The sequence below is a fragment of the Dama dama genome, chromosome 20 (genome assembly GCF_033118175.1).
Source record: "Dama dama isolate Ldn47 chromosome 20, ASM3311817v1, whole genome shotgun sequence".
Classification (NCBI taxonomy): Eukaryota; Metazoa; Chordata; class Mammalia; order Artiodactyla; family Cervidae; genus Dama; species Dama dama.
In genome coordinates, this window is record NC_083700.1 from 48,777,979 (window position 1) to 48,803,003 (window position 25,025).

The following is a 25,025-nucleotide window of genomic DNA, read 5'->3' on the forward strand; positions in this document are numbered from 1 at the left end:
AATAAAAAAGAAACACTTCTATATCTCATTATCATAAGTATTATTTTTTAAGTATTTTTAATATAAAATTAGGTTATCACTTACTGGAGATACTCCTCATAGAGGTACTTGGTTAATCTTACTCGGAAGCACAGTTTGAGCTCATTTAACCCAAACTTCAAGAAGTTATTAACCAGAGAAATCTAAAACAAACAAACACACATTATTAGTTTTGCTTCATTTCTACTTATGAAATCATAATTTATTTCCCTATCATTGGCTTTGTCCCAAATCCTATAATTTTTTAATAACTGATAGTTTGAATTGATATAATTCAGTTCTGCTTTACTTAACATTCCCAAACACACAGAGAATATGCTACATCAAATGCAATCAGCTATTACCCTTTACTTGAAAATTAATTTTAAAATATATTAGTATTAATTATGAAAAGAATCTTGCAACTTTTTGCAGTGGGGAAGGTGTGTATAAACAAACAAAAGGCCAAATTTGTCACCTTTTTATTTGATGTAAAGAACTTGCTTCAGGAGTACTGACATACATGCTTAATATATCTTTTCTTTGCTACTACCAGCACTACAATCCTAACTAATGGAATTCTATACACACTGCATTTGCATCTGTTAAAAAAAATACTACAAGTTTTACACCAATTAATGCCATTTTCTAGATTATTTCTGGAGTCACCTTTACTCTTTTCCACCACTGTATTAAAATTAATTCTTCCACAGTTCTAAAGTCACATTTACATAAAAATTTTGTCAAGAAAACACTGGTCTGCTGAATCTCAGTCTTTGATTGATACCAACTCTGCTTAATTTTCTCTTTTAGAAGGTTTTCCACGTATGACTATCCTCAAGCTTTATTAAATCCGACATATTTTCTAATAATTAGATTTTACAATCAAGTAAATTTTACAATCAAGCTCCTCCCTATTACTCTTACGCAAACAATACTAAAATTCTTATTGTGCCAATAAAATAAACACTCAAGCTAAGAAAATTACTTATGATTTGGACCACTTATCTTTATTTTTAGTAAATCCAGGCAATAAATTTCAATTCAACTTAAATCACGTTAGTGGTTCAAGTAAGAGTTTATAGCCTACATCAATGACTCTCAACCAGGATTTCTGCCCTCAGCTCACTGCCTCCACAACTTCACCTTAGCCCTCACAGGAAATCTGGCAATGTTTGGAGACACTGAAGACATTTTTTGTTGTCACAGCTTCAGGAGGGATACTACTTCCATCTAGTGAGATATTAGTATGAGAAACCCTGGCCTAATCGTCAAAAAACATCATCTCCAGTTGTACATACCTACATATGATGCAAAGAAACTGATCCAAGCATAATTCCTTTAAGTTTTCCATCTAGTATAAAGGTTTGCATTGATACATTTCCTATAAGTTACAAAACTAAACTTGAAAAAATTTAGCATATAAATCTTTAAAGAACTTAACAAGTAAAAATTCTTAAAAGATTTTAGTAAGATGCAATTTTTTTCTATGTAAAAATTTTTAAAGAAATAACACTTACGAGAGGCATAGCAGCGATGAAGTTGAATAAGTATTTCTTGAAATCTTTTCTGCTACGACCAATGATACCACTGCAAACCACCACATGCAATGCATTAGTTGCAAAAGAAGCAATATTTGTCACAAAAAACTCCTCTGTAAATCTCTAGAATTATTTTCAGAAAATTTTATTGAATCGAATGAATCAATAAAAAAGATGCTAAAATCATTTTCTAACAAAAGCATGAACTTTTGAAATTTTATCATTTTAAACAGCTTGCCTGGAAATGACTCTATAAATGGCAAAATTAAATAAGAATAATAGCTAGTTCTTTCCTTCATAAAAATGATAATTAAACAGCAGGCTTAATTAAGCAGTCACAAAAGGGGTTTTATATGGTGAAACAATTAACTTTACAGACCCAGGAATGGATCACTGTGGATAAAACAAACTAGTATTTGTTTGTTTTAAATATTTTAACATCCTGATTGTCATTTGTATGAACTAATGGCAGGGAGACAGACTAATGAGAAATCAGCAAACCTTTCTTATTATAAAGGGTCGAGAGCAACCGTCTTAAGCTTTGCAGGCCATAAGGTCTCTGCTGCAACTACTCAATTCTGCTATTGGAGAGCAAAAGCAACTAAGAAAGCAATTAACTGTGGTCCTAAGAAAATTTTATCAAAACAGATGGTAGTGGGATTTCAATGAAACAAGATCTTTTATTCTTTTTTAATCTATTTTAAATATTTTCTGTTTTTAAAATATCCACTAAGAATTTAAGGATTCCACTACTTTTAACCTAGAAAGCCACGATATCATTATAAGTAAAGGATCTTTGACTACCAAATGCACTAGTGAAAAAAATATAATTTATTTGATCATGTACTTTTTTTCCAAATAATACTAATATTCCCAAAAGCAAATTAAATGTATTTTGAAAAACAATTGTGCTAAATGATTCAAACCTAGCTCCACACACACACACACATACACACAAATGACTGGGATACACACTGACAGAGAAATAATTTGCTTTTTATGAGGGAGTAGGTGAATAATGCCAAGTAACATGAACTGATCTTTTAGGGCAAAAAAGTTCCACGGTCAAAGAAATTTGGGAAAACCTGAGTTAAAGCTAACAAATTTCTTCACCAAAGAGCCTCTCAAAGCTCTCAAGTATATTATACATTGTAAAACTCTCGAGACAGGTTTGTAGCACTGTAGCATTTCCTCCGCCATAGCTAAGATTCCAAAGAACATATTTTGGGAAATGTTACTCTAGACCGATAGAAAAATTAATAATCTAATCTTGACATAGCTGCTGAAAATTTAAACAGAAAAGAAATTTAAGCTGAACTAGAAAAAAGTTAAAATAGAACCACACAAAAATGTTGTCTACAGCGGCAAGAATATTAGAGATGAGAAGCAATTAAGACAGCACAAAAGTTTAGAGGTTTAAATTAAAACTGAACCAAACTTCACATAAAATCAAAGTGCTTTAGCGCTGCCCAAGCTGTGAAACACACAAGATTATCAAACACTGGTAAAGCACATGCCATCATTCAGCAATGGTTTACCATTGGAGTAGCAGCTATAAATTTAAAAAATGGTTTCTTGAATAAAGCTTTATTTCTGCTTATTATTCCGCTGCAAAAGAAAAATAATAATCAATAAAGAGTAATTTTACAGTAGTCCCAATCATAATTACTTCTAAAACATATAGGAATTAAGATAGTTTTGTAATTTTAAAATGTTACTTTCAGCCAAGTGGGTGAAAATAAAATATACATTTATGATAACATATGGCAGTATAGGGGAACAAAATTTGCCAAAATGCATCTCTTTGGCCTCAGGCTAGTTTTAGTCTGATTATTTTAAAGAAACAGAAGTCTTAGGAAGCCTTTCTTTTTTGTCTTCCCCTTAGCTGCCTAAAGAATTTAGAAAAAAAGGCCTTGCTCCCAGGACAGAGCTATGACCACATTTATCTGCAAAGCACATGGGCCAAATGTGCTGAGGGAATCAGATATCAGTCTACTCTGAGTCCACTCTAAGTCTGGGCCACAAGGCCCAGCAAACATTTGTTTACCAAGCGTTTACTTTTCCATCTTCATGTAAATTGTCTGTCTACCCTGTAAAGTCCCAAACCACTGCCCCTAACACCCTCTTCTGTTTTTAGCTGAAGATGGTCTTTAAGATGAGGGCTTTGGCCATTTTGGAGAGTTACTAAGTTCTCCAGGGTCTCTCCAATGTATATATGTTATTAAAATTTTCTTTCATTTTCTCCTGTTAATCTGTCTCATGTCAATTTAATTCTTAAATCAGCTAGAAGAACCCAGGAGAGTAGAGGAAAATTTCTTCCTCTCTAGCAACAGCAACAAGATATGAAGGATTACCTTCCATATCATAGAAATGTCAACCTCTACCTTAAAGAAGGGTATGCTATTAAAATTTGCCCCATTCCAAAGACATTAGTCACTGCTAACAGGTAAGCCTAAAAGATGTAAAGGATACTAAAATTAAGCACATTAAGGATCTTAACAAGTCTCTTTGAGACTCTATTTTAGCAGAAGTGTATATGAATCTAAACACACCTTGGAAGAGTCAAAATGGAAAAGACAAATTTACAATGTGGCTTTAGTAGCAGGTTAAAGAAATGTGTTAATTTTTCAAATCAAACTGTTTTATATTACGAATTCACAGTATCTTAGAACTTTACGTTTGACCAAATATCAAATATCTCATGCACAGCAGAAGCTCAAAAACATTCAGGAGAAAGTTAACAATTAACTTTTTAAATTTTTAGAGCAGAGAAAGGCTTATCACACGGTCAAGCAAGGAGAATGGGTGGCTCGTGCTCAAAACCTCCTGACCTCAACAATTAACTTTAAAACGGCTGCTTTAGAATCCATGAGTGTATGTTAAGAATATAATGAGAAATGCAATATTTCCTGTCATATCAGTAAACAAAGGATGTCACAGTCATCAGCAACTGAAGCCACCACAGCTGGTTAAGCTGTGAGCTCTGAGGGTACTCAGGAAGGAAGGAATACGTGCCACCTAGCAGCCATCAGACTGCGGCTGCTCCTTACAATGAGCTCTGAGGAAAGGAGGCTCAGGACGGGAAAACAGGACACTGGCCCCGGATAGGTGCGGTGCATATTAAAGGAACGAATTTCTGTGAGCCCAGACTCTTGCATTTCCCCATATATAGAAAAGCGCTAAATTCCTTAACTTGGGATAGTTGGTTTTCTTTAAGTAACAATAACCTCTTGATGTTCAGACTTTTGCCCTTCAGTTTTGCCCTTGGTTGCAAAACTTCTATATAACCTGGCTCCTCCCCTCGCCTCCTTGGAGCAGTTCTCTCAGGGTCACTGGCGATGCTGTCTCCTGGGCTTGAAGTTCTAAAAATTCCCACAGACTAAAACACAGACTAAAATTCCCACTAAAATTCCCTAAAATTTTAAAATTAATTTAAAAATTTTAAATCCCACTAAAATTCCCTAAAATTCCCCTAAAAATTCCCACAGACTAAAACACAGACTAAAAATTCCCACAGACTAAAAACTAAAACTCTTAACTTTTAGGTTGTGAGTAATTTTTTAAGTCCACAATAAGAAGATCCTTGTATTATTCTTGCAACATCTCTGCAAGTTTAAATTACAGCAAAATAATATGCTTTTTAAAACTCTTAAAATTTTTTGTTTTCTTACTTTTTCTACATCTCATAACTAAATTTTAAAACTGAGTATCCAACAAGTTGATTACTCTGGCAGAATTATAAGTTGGCTCATGCTACACAATAATTTCTTCTTATCCACCATCACCAATTAATGCACCACCTACTCTTAGTCTAGTCAAAGTGATGGTTTTTCCAGTGGTCATGTATGGATGTGAGAGTTGGACTATAAAGAAAGCTGAGCACCGAAGAATTGATGCTTCTGAACTGTGGTGTTGGAGAAGACTCTTGAGAGTCCCTTGGACTGCAAGGAGATCCAACCAGTCCATCCTAAAGGAGATCAGTCCTGGGTGTTTGTTCATTGGAAGGACTGATATTGAAGCTGAAACTCCAATACTTTGGCTACCTGATGTGAAGAGCTGACTCATTTGAAAAGACCCTGATGCTAGGAAAGATTGAGGGCAGGAGGAGAAGGGGACAACAGAGGATAAGATGGTTGGATGGCATCACTGATTCAATGGACACGAGTCTGAGTAAACTCCGGGAGTTGGTGATGGACAGGGAGCTCTGGTGTGCTGCAGTCCATGGGGTTGCAAAGAGTCAGACACGACTGAGTGACTGAACTGAACTACTTTTAGTAATGCATTTTTCTCCAGAGCATTCAGTCTTTGAGAAAATTAAAATAAGCATCTATTTAATTAAAGTTGGAAATCCCTAGATAAAAATTATTCTTTTAGGTTACAAAAACATGAAATCACAAAATCTGAAAGAAGGGAAAAAATTTTTTTAAATAATCTTCTATACTATACCATGATTGTGCAGGGTTCTTTATAGGTATTATGTGACATATTTATCACATGTGTCATGTGATACATTTATATGTATCATGTGACATACATACATATCTAATATAATGTTCATAGTGGATGTAACCTGTTATTTTTGCCACAGGTAATTAATAACGCTATAGTTAGGAAGACTATTTTTATTAACAGATATGGCAGTCAAATAATAAGTAAAGCCAAAGGAAAAATAAATAAAATTCTATAGTTTGTAAAAGGACATAAAAGTCTTCTCTATATTAATTATACAAAGGACTCAAATTACTTGTGCACAAAGCTCACAGAAAGATAACTTAGCAATGAAACTGATCCTGCTAAAGCCGATGTGCTAGCAGCAACAAATACTTCTTAGGATTCTTTAGAAGATTTCTCACTGGGACACGCGCGCGCACACACACACACACAAAACTGACTAGACTCTCCCTACAAATTCCCTTCAGGGAAACCAGACAATCAATAATCCGACAACTTGGCTTCTAACAAGTTAAATATGAATACACAGCCAAGAGTAAGGGCTTGAGGAAAGCCCTAACATGAATGACAAAGATCAGAATAACAAAGGACAGTGAAAGTTAAAGACTTGAAAGAATGACTACTACCAAAAATGAACATTCATACAAAAAGATAGTACTTGGAAATAAATTAAAACAAAAATTCACTGGATGATAAAAGAAATCTCCTAGAATATACAATAAAATGTCAGAGATGTAAATAGAAGAGAAATTACAGTCAGATGATCAGTCCAGGAAGTCCAACACTCAGATAGTAAGAATTTCAGAAAAAGTAAAGAAAAAAAATGGAGAGGAAGAACTTTTTTAAAAACACAAGAAATTACTTTGGAATGAAGAATGAGACTGAAAGAGCCTAGCACAATGACAAGGAATGCAAAAAGAAATTCACACTAACATTCAGTGAAATGCCTAAACACTAGCAATACAGAATCAATAATAAAGAAATAATAAAGCTACCAAAGTGGGTCAAAGCAGATCTGCTACTAAGGGTGGGCAACCAGCATAGGATTGGGCCTAACACCCAATGTGGAAACTGGATCAGTAGTTTCTAACCTTGGCTACACAGTAGGATCACCTGGGATGCTTCAAAAAAGGAATAACTAATTGAATCAGAATCCCATGGGGTAGGCCCAGGCATTAGTAGTTCTCAAAATTCCCCAGATGAGTTTAATTATTCCGCAGCCAGGTTGAGAACCACAGAACACTATAGAAGACAACAGGGTGATGCTTTCTGCATGACAAAAAGTGACTTCCAATTTAGAATGCATAAATAAAGCTAAATTATCAATCAAGTGTGAGAACAGAAGACTTTATCAGACCTACAAGGTCTCAAAATTTTACTTCCCTTGTAACCTTTTCTCAGAAAAAGACTGTATATGCCAAAAAGACAGAGTAAACTGAGGAAGAGGAAAACCAAAGATCCAGAAGACAGGAGTTATTTAATGCAGGAGAGGAAGATGAAAAAAATTCCTAAGATCATGATAAAAGTAAATTCAAACATGACTGCTATTTAGTGGAACTAAAGCACAATCAATCCTGATGAGAGCAGGAAGACAGAAAACTAAAAGAGGTATGGGGAGGGATGGTAATAGAAGTAAAAATCAATAAGTTATCTGGTGTGTTTGACATATTACAAAATTGAGATTTTAAAGTGTTGAAATAAGCTTGAGCTGAATTAGTAAGTAGGTAAAAAATTAATGTACACAAAAACCTGCAGTTTATAAATGCCAGGAAAAACAAAAAGTTGTATGTAAAAGAAACTACCAAAGAAGAGCATGTGGCTCAGCTGTAAATAATAATCAAAATTATGTAAACAATAAATTCTGGTTTAACAAAAAACTGTGATACAACATTGCAAGAATGAGCATGGACACAGTGTAGGAGTGTAAAAGAGCTAACTCTCATCTTCTAAGAGATAAACAAACATACATAGTGTCTAAAACTGAAAAATCTAGAGACAGTAACGTAAGCATGTTACAATGAAGTGGAGAGACAAAGAAAGAGATGAAAGAGCAAGAATAGAAAGTTGGCTCCAGGAATCACAGAGGATTGCCGGTTTTGTGATTAAGTTCTGTAAGGTTATTTAATATTAAACTATATTCATGTTTTACTTCTTAAGCTATCCATACATTACCTTGATTAAAATAAAAAGGCATGGGGCTAACCAAAGGATTCAGGGAGTCCTGAGTTGAATATTAGCATCTATACCCTACTGATAGCCTGCCAGGCTCCGCTGTTCATGGAATTCTCCAGACAAAAACACTGGAGTGGGTAACCCATTCCCTTTTCCAGGAGATCTTCCCAACCCAGGGATTGAACCCAAGTCTCCTTCACTGCAGGTGGATTCTTTACCATCTGAGCCACCAGGAAAGCCCCAGGACACCCATACACATATTCTAAGGCATGTGGAATTTACATATTCAGAGATCTGTGGTTGGGGCTTTACTCCCATGCACACAACCTTCTTCGTTTTTCTAGATACAGGAGTCAGAAAATATCTGCATAAAACATTCTTCCTCTCCTACAAATCCTCTCAAGTCATGAATCAAGGATGTCAAAGAAAAAAAATACTTTCAAAATTTGGGAGCATTTAAAAATTTTAAGTACTGTCATTTAAAAAGTTATCTTAAATGTTTTAAGAAATTTTCTGATAAAATACTACATACCAAGAAACAAAATGCCAAGAAAAAATTTTTTACTGACATTCAAATTGGTATTATCACAAGGAATAAATCCTTTATTTACAGATAAAAGTTAATATCATAACTGTTATTTTTGTTTTCAAATTCAAAGTCATCTATTACAGTGATTAATAATATGTACAAAGACTGTAAAAAAAATATACACAAAGCACTAACTTCAGGAATTGAAGGAAATGCCTTATAATTTTTGTTTAATAAACATTCTCAACAGGATTCCCTGAAATGCTTTGATATTTTCCTCAAATTATCTCATTAATATCAGACATCCAATTTGGCGACTTAAGTTCCCACTACAGAATTTAATATACAGCACATTCCTTTTTTTTTTTTTTTTTTTCTTTTTGGCCATGTCACACAGCACGGAGGATCTTAGTTCCCAACGACTCAGATCAGTGGCCCTGCAGTGGAAGCACAGAGTCTAAACCACTGGACCACCAGGGTGTCCCACAATTTTCTGTGTACTTGTCTCTGACCCCTCTATACACTGCCAGCTCTGCTAGGGTCTCTCCTGTTCACTAACAGGTACATCCTTATCTCTGCCTATGGCACAAGGGAGACAGTCAATCAGTATCTACTAAATAAATGAACAAAGACATAATTTGACTTACATTATTTATACCTAATTAGAATCTATTTCTTGCTTAAGATAATGCTTAAATATGACACAAGTTAGTATTTCATACAAAAAGGGAGGAAGATGAAAAGTACCTTTCAATGAGTGTCCCATTTTGGATCATCCAAACATCACAGTATGTTCGAGACACCAGCATAACAGCAATAAGTATCAAGTAACCTGTCTAAAATAAACCAGGTATAGTAAATTAATTAAATGCATTTTAGAAAGTTAAAAGAATCATTACTCTGGTAAAGATTTTTGGCTTCTAAATTCAAAGCTTTACTCTAGCTTTACTGTAGTTGGCTGACATTTTACTGACAGGTAATTTTTCAATATATTTTTGAAAGAAGTTTAAGTATATATTATAAATGGAAATGGCCTTGTAGATCAGTTAATCTAACTTTTTCATCCAGAATTAAAAAGTGCTTCCAGCTCAAGATGGTGGAGTAGAAAGACGTGCCGTCATCTCCTCCTGCAAGAACACCAAAGTCACAAGTAGCTGTTGAACAACCATTGACAGGAGGATGCTGAAAACTACCAAAAAAAGATACTCCACATCCAAAGACAAAGAAGAAACTGTAGCAAGATGGTACGAGGGGCACCACAATCATGATAAAATCAAAGCCCGTACCCGCCAGGTGGGTGACCCATAAACTGGAGAAAGTGAAAGTGAAGTCGCTCAGTCATGTCTGACTCTTTGTGACCCCATGGATTGTAGCCCACCAGGCTACTCCATCCATGGAATTTTCTAGGCAAGAGTACTGGGGTGGATTGCCATTTCCTTCTCCAGGGGATCTTCCCAACCCGGGGATTGAACCCGGGTCTCCCACATCGCGAGCAGACACTTTACCGTCTGAGCCACCAGGGAAAATAATACCAAAAGAAGTTCTCCCACTGTTGTGAAGGTTCTGAATCCCACGTCAGGCTTCCCAGCCTGGGGATCTGATAAAGGGACTGGGAATCCCCAGGGTATCAGACTTTGAAGGCCAGTGGGATTTGATTACAAGACTTCCACAGGACTGGGGGAAACAGAGATTCCAGTCTTGGGACGGCACAAACAAAACTTTGCATGTACCAGGACTTATATGCTGAGTACATCATGAGAAACACTGGGCTGGATGAAGCACAAGCTGAAATCAAGATTGCCGGGAGAAATATCAATAACCTCAGATATGCAGATGACACCACCCTTATGGCTGAAAGCAAAGAAGAACTAAAGAGCCTCTTGATGAAAGTGAAAGAGGAGAGTGGAAAAAATTGGCTTAAAGCTCAACATTCAGAAAACTAAGATCATGGCATCCGGTCCCATCATTTCATGGCAAATAGATGGGGAAACAGAAGACTTTATTTTCTTGGGCTCCAAAATCACTGCGGATGGTGACTGCAGTCATGAAATTAAAAGACGCTTACTCCTTGAAAGAAAAGTTATGACCAACCTAGACAGCATATTAAAAAGCAGAGACATTACTTTGCCAACAAAGGTCCATCTAGTCAAGGCTATGGTTTTTCCAGTGGTCATGTATGGATGTGAGAGTTGGACTGTGAAGAAAGCTGAGCGCCAAAGAATTAAGGCTTTTGAACTGTGGTGTTGGAGAAGACTCTTTAGAGTCCCTTGGACTGCAAGGAGATCCAGTCAGTCCATCCTAGAGGAAATCAGTCCTGAATATTCATTGGAAGGACTGATGCTGAAGCTGAAACTCCAATACTTTGGCCACCTGATGTGAAGAACTGATTCATTTGAAAAGACTCTGATGCTGGGAGAGATTGAGGGCAGGAGGAGACGGGGACGACAGAGGATGAGATGGTTGGATGGCATCATTGACTTGATGGACATGAGTTTGAGTAAACTCTGGGAGTTGGTGATGGACAGGGAGGCCTGGCGTGCTGCAGTCCATGGGGTCACAAAGAGTTGGACACGACTGAGTGACTGAACTGAACTGAACTGAAGACTCAGAGGAAAGGAGCAGCAATCCCACAGGAGATTGAAACAAAACTACCTGTTAGTGTTGGGAGGGTCTCCTGTGGAGGCATGGGTCAAAGGGGTGACCACAGGGATGGGGGCACTAGGATGGGAAGGTCCCCTTTGGTGTAAACCCTCTTGGAGATCACCATTAACCAGAATTTAATTAAAAAGTGAATCCTAGGCAGGTCAATGATTTGCCTTCACATAATTAGTCAGTGACAGAAACCAGCAGTATAACTTAAGACTACCTAAATTACAATGTATTGTGATTGTCTTATATTTTTAATATACAACTCTAATGAAAAATGACAACTATCAATATACAATTATCAACAAATACTGAAGCCTAAATTTGCTTAAGTAGAATAAATTTGGTTCAATTTGTTAGAAAAATCTTTAATAGGCAGTGCCCCTGCTCTAGCAGGGCTTTCAATTTAGTTATTAACGCAAGATTTACACATAACAAGTAAGAAAACAGACCAATGTAAGTAAGTATATTTGCATCACATCATGCAATAAGTGGCAAACTGGAAGGTGTGAAGCAATAAAAGAGGGTTATGACATTAGAAATACATCAAATAAACCAAGTAAACCAAAAAGAGAATGAGGATTATGAGTTTAAAAAAAAAGATTTAATGGAAAATAAAAAATAGATTAAAACCACATGAATTATCATATCCAGCAGAGCTTAAAAAACTACTGCAAGCTTTCAGGTAGAACAAAATATTAAAAACTCTTGTTTAAAGAACATTACTTAAGCAATGCTGGGAGAGATAGATTACTGAGGAGAGATGAGAGGCTGAGTCACTGGTGAGGAGTCAACTGTCTTGGGTGTGGGACCAGAATCTACACTCCAGCCTCCAACTCCCACACACAACCATTCAAAACTGACCTTAATCTTTCTAAATTGGAAGAATATATACAGCAACACAGAAGCTAACATCAGAGAGGAGGGGTACGGCAGGGGAAATGTTTGCTGGATAAAGTGTTTGATTTTGAATTTACAGAATTGAGGGGCAAATGCATCTATGACTTCTGCAATTTTTGCAAACAAATCTTGTTTTCAGAAAAGGTGAAGGTACTAAAAATGTGAAAGACAAGACAGGGAGTCAAAAACACAGAAGTAATAAATGAATCCATAAGAAAGAAAACAACGTCAAAAAAGAGTCTATGGGACTGAGTTGTGACAGCTGCTCCCCCAATGTTTCCCAGAGTTGCTGGCAAGAAGGGTTCCATCTTCCTACCTTGTCCCACCATCTCAAAGTTAGGTATTAAACTGACAACAGAAGAACCCACTGATTTTTAATAAATGGTCTCTGCAGATGACACTAACTATAATGCTAACTTTGAGACCTTAAATACAGTCTCAATCCTAAATTAATCATTTGAGGAATAAAGGTAACATTAGACAAAGACAGCTTATATATTCCTTTATTTTATGTACTTTGCTTCAGTGCAGTTCAGTTCAGCTCAGTCGCTCAGACTTTGCTTAACTTATTCTTAAAATAACTACCAAGTTTATTTGGCTCACTTTAGCAAAATCTACTAAACTTTTGACTACTGACCATCCGGAAATGCATTTTTTGTGCAAAAGATGTCCTTAGAATCACCATAATTCCATTCCTGGGTTTGCAGAATATGTCAGAAACTAAAGAAGAGCCTGATTTAGGCAGTCCCTCACCTCAAGATATAGATGAACTTCCATATATTCATATGCAGTATTTTTATTTATTCCATAATCTCTATCTCTACCTTTAATTATCTGTGATTTCTACTAGAGTTTATTTCACTTTCTTGAACTGGGATTAAGCCTGTATTTTTCTGTCCCTCAAAGATGATTCATAAACTGGCTCTGTGGCATGGATACACCTTGACAGAACTGGAAGGTTGGCCAAGTTAGGCTTGTCAAGCTACTTACTAACTCCCAGAGATCTATCCAATGTCTCACATTCACTTTATATTCAGCAAACCCCTGCTAAAAGGTTAAATGAACATTAAGCTGTAAAGTGATGGAGGGGGAGGGGGACGTGTAACACAAATCTTTCCAGCAAAGCTTATATTTTAAATAAAGATTCTTCAAAGTCAGGTAGGTTTTGGAATGAGGAAACAATTAACTATCCCTGGAAGATACATGGCGCGCCTTCCCAAAGAAGATAGTGAGCATTAAGCTGTTTTCAAAACATATTTTTTGTTGTGGGTGTTGTCATAAACATGGTGTCATTAAAAAATGAGAACACAGGGCCTGGCTATACAACAGCAAAGACTCTTATATGATATTGAAAAGAAAAGCAAAGTCCGGGTGTGATTTACAAGATAAAAGAAGCCAAATGTTCTTGTAAGTGTTTTAGAAAGAAATACTGGTTAAAAAAGAAGACCAATTAAGAGATTATAATAATCCAAGTAATGGAGAACAGTATAAAAGGGAAGTAAGGGACTAATCAAAGAGAAACTCAAGGGTACTTGGAAAAAAACATTTAAAATATAAGGGATGAAGCAGATTTAAAAAGTGCATATCCAATTTTCCTCCTTGAAACACGCTGTTGTTCAGTCGCTAAGTTGTGTCTCTGCGACCATGGATTGCTGCACGCCAACTTCCCTGTCCTTCACTGTCTTCTGGAATTTGCTCAAATGCACATCCACTGAGTGGGTGATACTATCTAAACACATTATCTAATTATGAAAAAAACAAGTGTTATTAAATTACTTTTCAGAGTTTCTTAAGGGTAGAGTCAACAAGACATGATGCTAAAGTGAGGGGAAGGAGAGCAAGCACAGTAGACGGAGGAATGTGTCTTTTCTCTGAGGATTACTGTGCTTTAATGTCCTACCCTTTTCTAGCTGTCACTAGATTATAAAGCTAATGATTTTTAAAATGTGAAGAGTAGGAAACAATTATGTTTGAAGAAGACGAATTTGGCAGAAAAGATTTTAAAAGGAGAGATTCTTTGAAATGAGGCTAATTGAAAAACACTGTAGTATCTAGGGAAGAATATTTAGAAAGAAAAATTAGCAGATACCAATGACTAAAAGGATGACAGGTATGTATGGAGAGGAGAAAGAGTCAAAGGTGATAATATTTCCAGTTGTACAAAAGGAAAATACTAAGGTAATTAAAGATGGAGAACGCAGTATTATTTTATTTTTTAATCATTAAAAATAATAAATAGTGACAAAGATAAGATATCTTGATAGAATGGCAAAGAAAATAATAAAATTTTACTCCGACAACCAGTTCATTTCCTAAAAATAAAGAATTCAGGTATCTTAAAAACATTAAATCAAATATGAAAAAGCAACCTTCAAACATATTTTGTATCAGTGTTACTTGTTAACATCTTAAAGTAATAAAAAGATCTTTCTAAGTTTAATCTTGTCTTCAATATAATAAAGTAACACCATTTAGGATAGCTGTACTGAAGTACTCCAGTATTTCATATAAAATATAATAAAATAATATTTTACAAGCAATAGAAAATCATTTAAAAACTGGCAGTGAACAACAAGGGTATTTGCAAGACAGGCAATGACTTAGACAAAAATTTAGTCTTCACTGGAAGAGACAGAGGAGATATTTGACCTGTAGCAGAACGAAGGCTTTATAATTCTGTTGTTCTGACCTCATGTAACCATTTAAGGTGAACACTGAACAGTTTCATAAAGCAATAATTTCATAAGACTTACCTCTTTACAAAATGTTTTAGGTACCATGATTTTCAGGATTCGAATGAGTCTTGAAAAAAACACCCTGTCCACCATAGCTCGCTCTTTTTTCCCCTCTTTCTACATTAAAAAAAAAAAAGAAAGAAAGAAAGCTTTTTAAATAGCTATAACAAAGAAGATTTAAAAACCGTTTCATCTAAGTCAATATAAACAATTATCAAGATGGACACTGTATTTGAAGAACACAGTCCTATACTGTTCTTCATATTCAAACATGCTTTCAAAAAAATAAGATGTTACCAAAAACTGAAAAAGGAGATGATAAGTTCTGAAACTGCAGAAAATATATGGAAAAAGAACATCGCAAATGGAAAAAACAGTAAGTGCCAAATACCAAGGTGAAAGCCCATTTAACAACAAAACGCCCAATCTGGCTGGAGCCGTGAGCAAGAGATAGCAGTAGAAGATGAGGTCAGAGGACAACTAAGAAATGGTCAAGTACTTCCTGTTTGTTCATTATCCACTTCCTGATTAACAACAGAATTTAAAAAAAAAAATCTTGAACAGGAATTTTCCTTCTATCCACTACAGGAAACATTCGGATTCCTAGATTGATCTTTTAGCATTTCTAATGTGCACTCTCTTCCTTAAGAATTCAAAGACAGACAAGCTTCCCTCACTCATTCAGTTCACATTCTAGCAGGGGAAACACAGGTAAAAATAAACCAATAAACAAGTTACTACAGACAGACCAGGCAGGGTCAAGAGAAAAAGAAAAGCATGAGAAGAAAGATCTCCTGGGGTGAGGGCAGTAGAGCGCAGGAACACCAGGCCCAGACCCTTTCAGGACTAAAACCGGTGCGCGCGCTGAAGAGCAAGATGACAGGGCAGAGGGGATGGAGGAGAGGAGGGCTGGGCAGGGCCCTGCGGAGCAGAGCCCTGAAGCCATGGACAGGATTCAGAGTTCACTGTCAGTGAGGAGGGAGACCACCGAAGACAAAGAAGAGCAGCAAGCCATCCTACTAGTAGCATCGGTCACTCAGTCGTGCCCGACTCTTTGCGGCCCCATGGACTGCAGTCTGCCAGGCTCCTCTGTCCATGGGATCCTCGAATACTGGAGTGGATCGCCATTCCCTTCTCCAGAGGATCCTCCCAAACTAGGGATCGAACCCAGGTCTCCTGCACCGCAAGCAGATTCTTAACCATCTGAGCTACAGAGACGACGCTCAGACATTTCTTCATTTCCACTGGTCCATGAAAATCGAGATACAACCAAGATACAACCAATTGTAAGGATAAGAAAAAAGTGACGTGAACTGGGTATAGTGGACGTTATTTACCTTATTATCTTTGGGCTGTCTGGAAGAACCGGCAGAAGAAACTTGTCAGAACAGGCAAGACTCTCCAGAAGGACCTCATCCTCAATTTAGCTCCTTTCCCCAGCTCCCATAATCTCTGCTCACTTATTTACTAACTACTATGCTCTTGATACTATGCCCGTGATAAACAAATAGCCATGGTATAGTAAATTCTATTAGACAAACTTTGTTGTAAATGTGCTTTAATTAAATTAATATCTAACTTATTAACAAACCTTAAGTGAGTAGCCTGTAAACTGAATTAGAATAATAAGCTACCATCCACATGTCAGACACTGTACTAAGAGCTTTATATATGTAATCCTAATGAACAGTCACTGCATAGAGTACAGAATTGTAGACTAAGAAATGAAGGCACTGAATGTGCAGTTTGGTCAGAAAGACTAAGACAGAAATAACTGTTTAAGAATCAACTTATGTACCTTTGATTCCTGCTAGAACAAAGGTCAGGTCTTTCAAAACTTAGAAAGGTTATAAACCTCATCCTACTGAGTCACAGGCCAAAGTCTACTTCATTCACATGTATATGCATTCATTCATTAAATATTTACTTGGTCCCAGGCGTTATTCTAAATCATAGGGATACACTAGTGAACAAAACTTAAAACACCCTATTCACAGTCGATTTACTCTAGCTAGTTTATTCTCCTCAAGCCAAACTTTACAACTTCAACCTGAATCTCTCCTTTCACTCCCCCACCCAAACTGAAAGTACAGGAAGAATAAAGAGAAAGCAATATAACATCAACTACCTTAAAACAAAAAGTTAAACTGCCTCCCGACCTCACTTCATCCCACCTGTAGTCAATACCGTCTCCATTTCTAACTTGAGCCTTAGAATAATTTCAAGATAAAATGACCACTTCTGATTTAAACAAAGGACTACTATTTCTAGCTGCTCTAAAGAAAGGATCTAGGGCAAACCATGAGGAAGGTTTAAAAAAAAAAAAAGTTATAAGAAAGTAACAATGAAGTACCTGGTATATAATTAGCACTTTACCTGGTATATAACTTCCCCTCCTCTTTTTCTCCTGTTCCTATTGTCACTGCTCCTATTTCTTATGCTGTCTGAAACCTGACTATTATTTTTGTTAATTTAAATCCATAAAGGGAACTATATAGTTCCTAAAGTCAGGAAACACCAGACACCTGGACTAAAGGGCTGACTCAGAAAGGCTGAAGAAATATCAAGGTGCTCCACAATTCTTGACACATAATAAAATTCATACCTGAAACCAATCTAAATGCAAATAACTACAGAGACAGTACATCTCATAAACACTACGTCTCTTCTAAGAATTCATTTTAAATTCACAATTGACTTCCTCCACCTATAAACTTCCCAGTAATTTTTAAAAATATTAAAAAAAACACTTTGATGATATAAATCTGACATGCAAATCATAGGGGAAAAAACCATTAAAGACCATTTAGGAAGCTAAAGTAATAATGCAATCAGAAAAAAAAAAAAAATGTCCCTAACATTCAGGAGGCAACAATGCCAAAGGACAATGAGATTCTACTGATGTGTCAATCAACTTAGAAAGATGACATGAACTAGAGTTGACCAAAAAAGACAGATGCTTGAAATAGCAAATAAAAGGTCACAGGGTACTGACAAAAGTGTAAGCACCTCTGTATATTGTTAGAGAAACTGTACATCAACACAACTATTATGCTGTATCCATCAAAATGTACAATGTATACTCACTGTTATAGGCAAAACAATCCAGCAAATTTACTTTCAGAAACTTATCCTAGAGGTATTCCTGCACATGTGCTTAAATACATAAATGAAAAAATTCGTATACGGTTTTATAATACTGTAAAATTAAAAACCTAAATGTGCATCAATTATGAGATACTACATAAATCATGGCAAATTTATGCAGTGAAGACTACACAATTGCAGAAAAGGAAGCAGCTCATATTTATACAAGAGAATACTAGAGTGGTTAAATTAACTAGGTCTATAGCTATCGACATAGATGGATCTTAAAAAAAAATATGCTGAAAAAAAGCAGAATAAATACAATGATTTGATTCATAAAATTTTCCCATAAGCAAAATAATTCTACCTATAGTGTTTATGGAGCTATACACATACCTCAAAAGGATAAAAATATGCATGGGAATGCTAAATGCCAAACCCAGCACAGAGTTATCTTTATATATTTTGAATTTTATATCCTGTGTATTATATCAAAATTAAAAGAATATTTTAAAATCAAGTCAACACTCTTTATACTCTTCTCTAAAATTTTTTCTCCTTAAATCTCATGTCTTATGAAAATTATCTCACCTCAACCCATCCTACCAAAGACTAAAAATTTCAATGAAGGAAATTCTAATTGCTTCCCCTCATAAGAGACACATTCACTGTAGAAAAATTAGAAAATTCTGACAAGCAAAAACAGAGCCTAAATCTACCATTTAGAGATGTCAACTATTAACATTTGGCACAGATCTTACCAATACGTCTGTGTGTGCACTTCCTATAAATTTACCTACAAATGTGGTACCAATATGTACACTGTCTTAAACCTTTTTTTTGCCAACCATTTGCTCTAAAACTAAATTTATCTTGCTTATACTATATGAGTAGCAAACAAGTAGATGTTTTTTAGAATATACAAAAAATAGGAAGAATTTTAAAATGTGTGAATAAATACTGATGTACTGAATAGTTTCAGTCATATCCTAAAACTTGCAGGTATGGTGGTATACAGATAATGATATCACTAAGATAACTAAGCTTTGAAGACTCAGGTATAACTTATATATGAGAGATTATGAAGATGGAAATAACAAGATAAGCATACAATGTCCCATTTTTTAGACTATGGAAATGAAAGAGTAGCAACTTGATGTCAATATCCAGGCTATTCAGAGAACAGACATTAATACGAGGGCTCAGGTAGACCTCAGAGACTCTAATCACAAGAAGCCAGCAGGAGTTTGCCAGGAATGAGTCACATCAAACCCTTCTAGTTTTGCTCTTTGTCAAGAATATCGTATTAGCATATTAGCTGACATAAGCTCCGTGATGGTAGGAACTTCTGTAACTGCTATACACACAAAATCAGAACAATGCCAGGCATACATGAGGTACTGAATCAATACTTGGTGACAGACTGACTTAATAAATGAATTAATAAATTTATCAAGGAATTTGATATTCCTTATAAAACTATCGTGGCCTTAATGGAAAAACAAAGACCCAGATTTTGTGACATTTGGATATAGTCACAGCTAAATAAACCGTAACCAAAAAAACAAATATTAAGAGATGCCACAGAGGAATTTTCTTGTCCTAACCTAGTCAATACTATCAGCAATTGCGAGAAAGAGAAGACAAATTAAATTTGTACATGATACCTTGCACCTAACCCAGCAGGTGTTAGAATTATATTCAAAATTACACCAGGAGTTCCCTGGTGGCCTCGTGGTTAGGATTCCAGGCTTTCACTGCCATGGCCCTGGTTTATATCCTTGTCAGGGAACTGAGATCCTGAAGGCCGTACAGTGTGGCCAAAAAGAAAAAAAAAAAATTACGGTAATAGAATACATATATTACAGGATAGACTAGTAGTATAGACCCTACAGGTTGACCTAATGTTTATCTAAAAGCAACCACCTGAGTTCCTATATGACCTAGAAATTTTACTCCTAGGTATATACCCAAGAGAAATGAAAACATATGTCCACATGTCCATGTGAAAACCTGTACATGAATGCATGAAAGTTCACAGTAGAATAATTCATAACGATCAAAAAGGAGGAAACCACTTAAATTTACCACAACTAACAGTTAAGCAAATGTGGTACATCTAAACAATGAAATGAAGTGAAGTGAAGTGAAGTTCAGCTGTGTCCAACTCTTCGTGACCCCATGGACTATATATAGCCTGCCATGCTCCTCCGTCCATGGGATTTTCCATGGAGTAGGTTGCCATTTCCTTCTCCAGGGGATTACAGTTCAGCAATAAAAAAAAAAAAATAATAAAGTACTGATGCATTCAACAACACATATGAACCCTAAAAACATCATGTTAAATAGAAGAAGCCAGTCACAAATTGCCAAATATTACCACATGATTCTATTTCTATGAAATGTCCAAAACAGGGAAATCAACAGAGACCAGTGGCTCAGTGGTTACCACAGGCCAGATTTCTAATGGGTACAGAATTTCTTCATGAGGAATTGAAATTTTTTTAAAATTAGATAGTGGTGATGACTGTATACCTCTGCAAATATACTAAGACCACTAAATTGCACACTTAAATGGATGGATTTTACGGTATACGAATTGCATCTCAGTAAAACTGTCACACACAAAAAGAAATAGCTGATGAATACAGGTGTCTGTTAAAAGAGCTGTTCATCAGAAAGATACCTCAGGCTTACAATTTACCATAAACTCCACTTAATGTAAACAGAAGTAATGGCCAAAAAAGTAAAAGCAACTTTAGGCTGAATTTTAGCAATATGGTATTCATATCAAGAGATGTAACAGTGCAGATGCATTCCATGCTAGTCAGACCATTTCTGGACAACTAATTTTATCCTAAACATAGTGTCTGGAGGAACTAACTAATACAGATCCAGAGGAATGTATACATAATTGAAGAACAATCAGAAACCATGTTACCCGAGAAAAACTTGAAGGAATGAGAATTGCTTAGCATGGGTGGAAAAAAAGATTCAGAAAATACAACTATCTTCAAACAACATCAGAGTCTGTTAGAGAAAACAGAGTAAACTCGGTCTGTGTCTCTACAAAAGACAGAATAGAATCTTAGAGAGAGAAGATTAATTGTACCTTGGGTTTGAACCAACAGAGTTATAGCTATCTCCTAGGTAGCACTTTCCACCAAATGAACAGATTCAAGTAAATATTAGAAGTCACCTATCAAGGCTTTCTATTTTAGGAATAATTTCTATAATATGTAGTGGGTTTGGGATGATACTTAAGTTCCCCTCTAATCCTAAAATTCCATGACTTTATCCTAGTTCAAAAATATATAATGAAACAAATGAAGTAAATGCATGAAATCCCAAAGAGTAGATGATATAAATTTTACCTCATTGTTCTGTAATGGTGGTTTTCCATTTTTCTTACTGCAGAGAAAAAGAAAAAAGAGCAAGAGAGCTTTATTTGCAAATTGTTTCCATCATAAAAAAATTATTTTAAGAAATAAAAAGAATATATCAAATTCTCCGAATAAGTTTCTTCTTTTACATGTCACACTGAGACAGAATATATTAAATACAATAGTCCAACTGCCTCTTACTAAGTATAATTCACAGAAAATGCTCAATAAATGTTAACTACCACTATCATGTGTCAGGCATTACATTGTAATTTTTTCATACACACACAAATATATTTATTCTACAATTTCTCCCAAGAAGATATGGAATTTATCTTTCCATCCTTGAATCAAGGCTTGGCTATGACATTAGCAAACCGATACAAACAAGGGCCTGAAAACATTTGTGTACTAAGCTCACTCTCTTGCTGCTGGGAATCCTTTCCCAGCCATGTGAGCGATCCCAGGTTAGTAGCCTAAAGGATGGGAGACCATGTGTCATTTCCACGTTACAAGTGAAAAAACCGGCTTGGAAGAGTCAGTAGCACGACCAAGGTTCACGCAACTCAAAGTAGTTAGTCTACCACTTGAACCCAGATCTGACTACTAACCCAGGCTTCCTCCCCTAAACAATATAATAACCAAACTTGGCTTCTGTTTATATACACTACCACCTCACCCTATGCTTCTATATAATATTGATTACAGTTAAAATCTGTTGTTTAATGTACGTTTCCTCCCAGTAAATTAGTTCCATGAAATCAGGGGCTACTGCAGGTTGGTCTCTCCAAAGTAGAGTGCAAAATGTCTATTAGAGATCAGCATCTGTGAAAGAAAGGCAAAGAAAGAAAGCTAGGCAGAACTCAAAACTGTGATACACACCAACAAAATTTCAGCCAACCAGGTGGGAAGCCCTGAAGCAAGAAATGTTCATCCTAGTGCTCTGAGCTGGGATGAAATGGTAGGGTTTTTTATACCTCTTCCTAACTCAATAAGCAGCAAATCTTTCCCACTCCAGCAAGATCACGACCTTGGAGAAGGTAGCTCTGCAGCTGAGGCAGACCCTAAGACATGTGCAGAAGGGGTTACCTGTCGATTCACACTCCTCACAGCTGGACAATAAGCCCTTCTTTGAAGGGGAATCTGGATAGCACATCTCCTTTTCTACTACAAGGGTCATATATTACCCAATCCTCTATGCTCAATACCTAGTTGAGCCCCAGCGATTTGCAGATTGAACATTTTCATTACAGGTCACCATGTCACTGAGTAAGGCTAGAAAGACACAACTACAATGCAGTGAATGCTATCATTTTTAAAGTGCTTAGGCATATTACTGTTTCTAATTTCAACTATACTGCAGGATTGCTCATTTGTTTTTAAATTTTCATGACACTACAAAACTGTTTCAAAAGATGCCTTTTATATATATATATATACATGTTCAAGCAGGCACAGTTAATTATGAGCCCCTTTCATAAGACTTTCTAAATTCCTCTTTTAAAGAATTCTTTAAAGTTTCCTCAGTTTTGAAGATACGAGATATATATGATTTAGTCACTAAGTCATGGCCAACTCTTGAGACCCCATGAACTATAGCTTGCCAGGCTCCTCTGTCCATGGGATTCTTCAGGCAAGAATACTGGAGTGGGTTGCCATTTCCTTCTCCAGGGGATCTTCCTGACCCAGGAATCAAACCTGGGTCTCCTGCATTGCAGGCAGATTCTTTACAGACTGAGCTACCAGGGAAGCCCTTACCAGCTATATAAACACATAAATTGCTTAGGATATATGAGAGCTGTATATTAGAACCCTGTTTAATGGATTACGTTTTTTACTTCATATGTCAAAAAGATTATTTATTTTTTTTACTTCATATGTCTAAAGGGTGGAGAGAAGTTAATGTACTTCCAAAAACAAGATCTACTAGTAGGCAGATTCAAGTCTAACAAAAATTCAGTATTTTCCTATTTTTTATTTTTATCCTATGAAACTAGAAAGGCTCTACAACAGACAGGTCTTCTACTCTTCTATGTTTGACTACCAAAAAAAAAAATCAACTTAGCAGCTAAATTAAATTCATTAAAATAAAAGCAGTCAACGTGTTCAAAATATATTACCAGTATGAACACAAAATGGTGAAAGTGAAAGCCACTCAGTCATGTCTGACTCTTCGAGATCCCATGGATTATACAGTTCACAGAATTCTCCAGGCCAGAATACTGGAGTGGATAGCCATTCCCTTCTTCAGAGGATCTTCCCAACCCAGGGATCAAACTTAGGTCTCCTGCATTGCAGGCGGATTCTTTACCAGCTGAGCCACCAGGTGAAGTATCTGTAATCTGACTTGGAGCAGTCACTAAATATCAGCTATTTTGTTACATCTCAGGGTATAACCGACTGAAACTATTTTAAGTCTAATTTTGTGACTATGTGAATGATGACCTTAAACCAGGTTATTATATCAAAATCAATGCTATGTTCAGACAGGAGCTGCTCATCTATTTTCTTCTTGCTCAATAAATCAGCACACTGGATGGCAGTCCTGCATCAATCCTTTTCATTGCCTTCCCAATAGCTCAGCCTGGGCAGAGGGAAGGAAAAGAGAATCCCAGTACCAGGATAAGATATATAAAAACAATTTGGTTCCTAGAGTAAGAAACAGAGGCACACAGAAAAGATACATTATCAAATGCACGTGTTACCAAAAAGACAGGTAAACTATAAAATAACATGGTCAAGAATCATTCAGACATCTACTAATTGCTTACTGCATGCTAAGCACTGTTCTAGATCAGCACTTCTCGAACCTTGTGGTCTCAGGATCCTCAAGAACTTTTATTTGTGTTACATAAATACTTATCACACAGAATTTCAACCTCAGAAAATTTAAAAAAATACTTATCTACTCATTTAAATAAACACCTTACACATTAAGTAAAATTTTTATTTTTAAAAAAGCTGTATTTTCCTAAAAAAAAATTTACTAAGAAAAGTGGCATTGTTTCATATTTTGACAAATCTCCTTAATGTCTGGCTTAACAGAGGACAAGTAGATTCTCATATCTGAGTCTGCATTTACTCTATCTATCACAATACAGATCTGTTGTTGCTGTTTAGTCAATAAAGTCGCGTCTGACTCCTTGCGACTCCATGGACTGTAGTCCACCAAGCTCCTCTGTCCATGGGATTTCCCAGGCAAGAATACTAGGTAGCTTAAAACAGGAGTATTCTAGTAAGTGTGGATATTCTTCTGTGATACTATAATGTGGCAATGCAGTCTGAAAACTGTATCAATAAACTTATACTCTGATACAATAAAATTCACCAATCTAGTATTATATTACACTTTCAATGACTCTTTTTACCCATTCCAGATTTTCTAAGATCATGTATTAGTCATTTGGACAATAATGCTTCACTGAGTTCAACTGCAGGCCTTCCAAATGCAATACATTGTATTATACAATATTTTTCAAAATTACACTTGTTAATATTGCCGCCAATCTTACCAGAAAGGCCTTCAGCACTGGGAAGCTAGCAAGCTCATGGTAGCAGAAAA

The 25,025-nt window shown here is 36.0% G+C and overlaps 1 protein-coding gene across 1 annotated transcript in view; it reads right to left on the bottom strand.

The window, feature by feature from the left end:
• ABCD3 (ATP binding cassette subfamily D member 3) overlaps positions 1–25,025 on the bottom strand; it is a 76,905-nt gene that overhangs the window by 30,450 nt on the left and 21,430 nt on the right. Inside the window, exons 2-6 of the mRNA XM_061121335.1 lie at positions 21,455–21,491; positions 15,012–15,110; positions 9,460–9,548; positions 1,539–1,608; positions 85–182 (exon numbers count right to left, since the gene is read on the bottom strand). Of these exons, the coding sequence (XP_060977318.1) occupies positions 85–182; positions 1,539–1,608; positions 9,460–9,548; positions 15,012–15,110; positions 21,455–21,491 (393 nt within the window). The remainder of the gene's footprint in view (positions 1–84; positions 183–1,538; positions 1,609–9,459; positions 9,549–15,011; positions 15,111–21,454; positions 21,492–25,025) is intronic.